The sequence below is a fragment of the Helicoverpa zea genome, chromosome 23 (genome assembly GCF_022581195.2).
Source record: "Helicoverpa zea isolate HzStark_Cry1AcR chromosome 23, ilHelZeax1.1, whole genome shotgun sequence".
Taxonomy (NCBI): domain Eukaryota; kingdom Metazoa; phylum Arthropoda; class Insecta; order Lepidoptera; family Noctuidae; genus Helicoverpa; species Helicoverpa zea.
In genome coordinates this window covers 4,634,483-4,641,238 of record NC_061474.1, presented here as the reverse complement: position 1 = coordinate 4,641,238, position 6,756 = coordinate 4,634,483, and the positions used below count along the sequence as shown (strand labels likewise).

General features: G+C 36.4%; 1 protein-coding gene across 1 annotated transcript; it reads right to left on the bottom strand.

Moving 5' to 3' along the window:
• Positions 1 to 3,727: 3,727 nt before the first annotated feature.
• Positions 3,728 to 6,711, bottom strand: LOC124641906 (cell growth-regulating nucleolar protein). Its single transcript, XM_047180163.1, has 3 exons — positions 6,569 to 6,711; positions 6,278 to 6,464; positions 3,728 to 5,290 (listed from the first exon to the last, which is right to left on the bottom strand). The coding sequence occupies exons 2-3, from the start codon at positions 6,403 to 6,405 to the stop codon at positions 4,171 to 4,173; spliced, it is 1,248 nt and encodes a 415-aa protein (XP_047036119.1). The 5' UTR covers positions 6,406 to 6,464; positions 6,569 to 6,711; the 3' UTR covers positions 3,728 to 4,170.
• Between the last annotated feature and the right edge of the window lie 45 nt (positions 6,712 to 6,756).

Sequence of the window (6,756 nt, the reverse complement as noted above, 5' to 3'; positions counted from 1 at the left end):
ACTACAAGCCTAGTAAATAAAAAAAAACAAATTGGCACACACACGCGGTAACTTCCATAGATGAGTCCCACGGTGGGTGCCAATTTAAAAATAATAATGTTCTTTCTTTGAACAACGCGTTAAAACACATTTGTAAAATAATGTGAGTACAGGAAGTGATAAATGAGGTAAAACAAGAACGTAACAAAGATGTAGCACGCACACAACATAGCCCCACGTTGGGCGCCAACAAAAACCTTTTCGCTATAAAGCAAAATGAAACACAGCTGATAAGGAGTTAAAAATGTTGCTGGGTTTTGTTAAATTCGCTTTTTTACGAAACATGACTTAACTGAATGAACGTTGCCATATGCTATATTTTGACAAGAAACTTACCTAACTCAAAAACTAGCCCACTCCGATAAGGGTACGTAGGTTAATTTCAGCGGCAATTTATCTCAATAACCGAGCGAGGGGATCCGAAACCTTCAGCCTCGGGTTTCATGAAACAGACGACCTGCTGTGAAGATCATACATAAGTAAACAGCTAATAAAGCTTCTCGGGCCACATGTGCCAAATAGGGGGTCTACTGAAAGACAACGGAACGAAATAGGTATCAGAAACGTTCGAGAATAATATAAACGTAGTGATCGTCCTCTATGAAGGTAATTTTCAGGTACTAAGAAAAAACCAGAGAATCAAATGTCATTTAAATATTGAACAGTTTTAATCACAATCTAATGTAGTAGTGGTAAGAAACTTAAGGGACATCTAATATTAGATCGTAAACGTAGACTCAAAAAATTTGATTTCTTAGTACCAGGGTAGACACCTAAGCCCTATTCAGGGGGTATGTGTACTTTTATACTTTCTCATAAGTATAAACAGAAATAGTGAGATGAGTTCTGGCTGTGTGCGTGCGAACTTTGCGGGTTTATAAATAAGTTCGCCATGTTTGTTTTATTAGAAGCTCCGTAATATCTTGCCAAAGTCGATATCAAGTAGATTTTATTTTGGGATTCGGAGTGTTGTTGCTCTTTAGTACTTTTCACTAGCTTTTTGTGTCTAACATTTATGAGACATATGTGTCCTAATCACGAAGTAGAATACCTCTGCATTTTCTAAGTGCGGTTTAGGTTATATTAGGTTAAACTGTTAGAAAACTATATATTGATATGCGTGAACCTTAACTTAAAATATTTATGTAGACAGTTTATCAGTATCACACTACATGCTATAAAAAACATTGCATGAGGTGGGAAAAATCTCGTCTTTAAATTGCAGCGTAAACATGCAAGTTTGTCGTTTGAGCTCCGATGCGATGGGCCAGATCAACCGAGTAATTGATTTAATGGGGTACGCGGTGGCTACGCTTACGCTACAAGCTTTTATTTTTTACTTTCCTTTTTAGAGAGTCAGCTAAATTGGTAGGTATTATATTCTATTAGTGATTTACGAGGTAATCCATTCAAAATGTTGAGAGTTCGCTATTTGAATAAGTCGAATTTCCTCTTGATCTCTCGGAGCCATCGACAACGGAGTGAATAGGTAATTTGAGAAGCCACAATTTTTAATGGCTTGGAAAATAAAAATAAACTAAAACTTATCTACAGACTCAACTCGATCCCTCGGCATAATTAACGGGAGGAACATAATACCTACCAACCTCACAGCAAGTGAACATAAAGTGCAAACATTTTATCTCATTTTCCCGCCATTCTTTAGTCTTAATCGTTGTTTTAACGCTGCATAATAACAAATACAGGCTTGTATTAGCGGGTATTACGTAGTGAGTCGCACAACGAGCCATTAAACGCACGACATGTCGTTTTATGAGTGTTCCTTGTATAATATTTGTGCTGCAGGGGGTATACATAATGCTCAAGGATGAACAAAATGGCGTCGAAAGAATGGCAACGCGTCCTTCATTGGCACGTCCTTATGAACCGTTAACCACGTTATTTGGAGATGTTACCCACTCTGATTTATAGTTATTGTATAATGTTCACGTTGATATAATGTGGGTTTGAAAAGGCAGCGATTGGCCAAACTGCAGTCCCTACAACTAAGCATCTTAACTCCCCAGTTTGTTTGTATACCTACCACCTTTCTGAATTTTCTCGCCTTGCCAATCTTGTACCTACACATTATCTGATTTTATTTTACGTGCTTTGTAAACAAATACTTAGGTAATGCTTGCATTTTCTCAGTCGTTATAATAAAATCGGAGGCACAAAAAGCTTAATGTCCCGAAACCGAAATTGCAAATGAATGGCGAAATAAGAGACGACAAAAGGAACACCTAGGAAGGTATTAAGACTTTTATTCTTATTTGCAACGTAGAACAGAATGTAATGGACATATGTGGCTTTTTTATTTGAAAATGCAACAGAATATCGGATCGAAAGAGCATTTGAAAGAACTCGACGACCACATTGTGTATCAGGAATATTTAATTTAAAATGTTAAAATAAATTCTGCACGTAGATTCTACTGAAAGGAGATTTTAAAGAGGATTTTTCAAAACAAAGGAACCTGGGAATAATGAAATGAACAATTCGATAAAACTGTGTGAGAGCAAAAGGCGGCCAAGCTGCTCGTCTTCATTATGGCTATTCTTTACACGGTAACTATTTTTCAGACCTACAAAAATATCTACATTTTACACTAATAACAAAAGCCTTATTATAATCAGAGTCCCATCGCAATTCAATGAAGATATATCCACAGCTCTGTCAAGAGCAATAGCACATAAAATATGATCCCCCAACACATTATGAAGTGGGTATCCTCGCACCTCAAGATCCATTGTTCCTTAGGTAGGTACACAAATAGTTTGGGCGCAGACAAAACATGTAGGCGGTATCTGCCTATATCTGGATCGATCTGCCGCTGCCGAAACGAGAAGGTAATAAATAAAGCCTGCCATATAAGTAGGTACCTACCGTTTAAACTTTACCAAGAATTAAAGTAGGTAGCTTCCTTTATAGGTTGTTGGCATGTTTTACATAACAAGACGAAAACACGGCGCATGTTGCGAAAATATTTCAAAGAGCATCAATTTCATCCTATACTTTCACCTTTCATCGCCTTCCTTGACAAAGAATTCCAATAAAGTGCCATCAAATTTACCGTGCGCCCCAACAAAAACTCTTTATAAGAATGTAGAACACGAAAATAATGTTAGCGCGTTGATGAACAATCATTAATGGTGTTAATGGAACTTTGGTGCTCCCTTTCTTTGAGACCAATACACAATTTCAATGCCGTCTATCATTATGGATTTTGTTTATCGACGTTCATTCCCTTCTTTCTTATTTAAATTGGGTTCGTGAGACACCTTTTTGTGGGAGTTAATTTGATTTTTGTTGCTTTTCAGGACGAATTTTGTACAGGGACGGCAGGTACACGTTTCATAAACTTTGATAGCACAGTGATAGTTGTACGGTTGAAATATTCATAGATGATGTATTATTTTTGCCGATATAACAAAAAATACCGATAACTAGATTAAAGTCGATAATTTTGGCTTTGTTTATCAGAGGCTAGGAGAGCGTAAGTAGGTACATGACGGGATTAGCGAGCACATCGCTGTTAATTGCCATAAGACATCGCACAAACGTGGCTTCAAAACAACTGAATCGAACCCAGAACGTACCTAATAATGTGTTCTTCTTCGACTTTCTACTAGGCAACAGTAGAAAGATGGAAGATTGGATAATTTGACAAAAGTGAAATAAAACGATATTTTGATAATAAGAACATTATTATTGCCTTATACAGAAGAATATGGAAACTAAATAGTATAGAAAATCAGTTGTTTTTCTCAGGCTATAATTCGCCTTGAAATGTTTAATCCATATTAATTTGGCTCCACACTTTGGCTAATATTAAAAACTAGCCTCACACACTGTCAAGCTCAAAAACATAATATTATGAAGCTGTAACTACTCAGTAAAAAACTTAGAAATATGCATCTTCAACAAGAAATAAATTCAGACAACATCCATTTTTTTTTAACATTACGCAACATTGTCTATGTCAATGATGCTATTATGGCATACAATCATATCTAGGAATTAACAGTATTATACTTCTTCTTCAAAAGTCTTAATTAGAGACTCATTCATCCAAAACATACATTTCCCCAAAGTGTGGCAGTACTTAAGAGTATTATACAACAAACCTCCTCAATCAATAAGAAGGACCCTGTTCTTGTCGACCCTCACATTAGGTGCACTCTTCAATTTCTTGATAAACTTATCAGCTATGCGATCATCAACTTCTCTACCAGTTGCCTCACTGTATTCTCCTAATACCTTCTTCTGCAAGCGTTTAAATGGCAACTCATTGCCTTTCTTCTCCAAAACTGATATGATAACTGCATGCCAGTTGAATTTGTCACTGCTGACTGCTAATTCTCCTATTTTGGCAACATTTTGGTCATGAAGGCAAATACTTTCTTCTGCATCTTCATCCTCTGTCTTACTTTTCTTCTTTTGTGTCTTTCCTGTAGCAGCTACTGCTGCCTCAACTGGTTCAGCACCATTCTCCATTGGTTCTTGATTTCCATTAACACTGTTTACAGTGTCTTGTCTCTTACGTTTCTTGTTTTTGCCATTCTTACCCTCAGTTTGATTGTTTTCATCTCCATTCATAGACTCAGTTCTATTCTTCTTCTTTTTGCCTTTCTTACTTTCAACTTCTTCTTCTTCTTCCTCAGGTAGTGGTGCCGCAGCACTTTGTAGCTCAGCTTCATATTTCTTGTGTTTTTTCTCCTCTTTCTTTTGTTTTTTAGTTAACTTCTTCTTGTCAACTGCCTCTTCTTCACCATTCTGTTGTTCCTCACCGTTTTCTTTTGTGTCCCCATTCTGTTCAATGCCATTCTCCTCAGATTTCTCATCAGTCTCCTCAATAGTACCATTCTGTGGTTTCTTATCTTCAGCAACTGAGTCATCTTTCTTTTGGTTTTGATTCCTATTGTTGGCATTAGATAAAGCTACAAGTTTTACAGATATTAAGTCCCAAGCTTGGTCAATGTCCTTTGGATTTGTCTTTTGCCCGCAAACATTCTTCACAAAGTTGACGAACTTGGGTTTCTTGCGAGGTGTGTTGTTGTGTTTGCTGATAGTCTCGATGATTCTGAGCACATTTCTTGGAGCACTTTTTTGTTCATCTAAGACAGATTGTAACATTTCCACCCATGCATTCTGTTTCTTCTCACCCTTTTTCTCTTTGGAAACGAATCCCTTTCCGGAGTAGCGTTCTTCTTCTGTAATACATTTTATATGCGATTCATAATCTTGACCACTGGAAAAGTAAAAAAAATATTTTATCAAGTAGTTCATAATAAATGCCAAAATTTAGGACGAAGAGGCAATGACATTTATTCAGTTTATTTAGTGTGACATATAAACATCAGTATGTTTTCGTTTTGCTGCTATTAGATGTTTCTGTCACTTTGCCAAGGCCTCATTTAAAAAACATTACACATTTTATTTGCAACACATTTAAAGCCCCCAGTACACGTTGGCCTGTATTGGGCCAAGCTTTGCAATGCACAAATGTAGGCCACAATCAAATGGTGTTTACACATTGGCGCATGGCTCATTGCTGCCTGGCAAACCACTTGCGATGGACGTTGAGGTAGTTACGGCTGTGGCTGTTTATTTGTATACTACACTACTATATTTATACTATACTGTACTACTATATTTATATTATACTACACTACTATATTTACTACTTTATTTATTGTTATACGCAACACAAAAGTGTACTATCCTCATAGCCGGTGACAAACTAAACATTGGCCGAATGTGTAAACACCACACGCCAAGCTGGGCCACGATTCTTTGATGTGTGCCCAAAAAACCGACAACTCGCTGAATGCGCGCCAACCTTGACAAATGTCCGCCAACCTACACCAATACCCCGTGTGCACATTGGTGATGGCGTGTATTGGCCGCACTTGGGCCAACGTGTACTGGGGTCTTAAGACAAAATTACTGCAACTTTTTAAGGAACATTTGAACTTTCCAAGAGACATGGAAAACGTAGGTCACTAAACATAGGTTATGCAAAACATAGGTACTTTTGAGATGGTAAAAAGTTATTGATGTGTCAATCAATATGTATTAACAAATAGATTACTTTGTTTCCTGATTGGCAACATCAATATGATTTCATTGAAAATGTTCTATTTATACACAAAGCTTTTTGCCGGAAAACTATTTGTTTACATGCGAAATGAGGTCACATAAACAAATAATCACGCGGTAAATATTTCGTACTTACAGAAAATCTTTAAAACAATCCATGCAAGACAAATTAGGATTCCTATTTCTGCATATTGTCAAATAATGTTTCTCAACCTTAGGTTTCTGAACAGACTCCCCGCAATGTCCACACGTGAATACAACCATTTCAATAATTAACACACGTGCTTTTATATCCAATTGTTATGAATACAAATAATTATAACCTGAAATGAAAATAGGCGTATTATTAAACAAACAACAGAAAGCAGACTATTCTTATGTGTGTATTAAACTTGTAAATCAAAAGATTTTTAATATACCGACGTACTTTATTCTCTATCTCTAGTGTAATTTTAAGAAAATTGAGAATTTGCTACGATTTCGTGAATTTTCCTCAAAATTGTCAAACTACCAAATGTCAAACAAATTCTTATTTTTTTGTCAATAAACATTCGCTTAAGTTCCACGAAAAAATGTTACAATGTTACTAAAGTCTACATCCCTATAAAGAGTTCA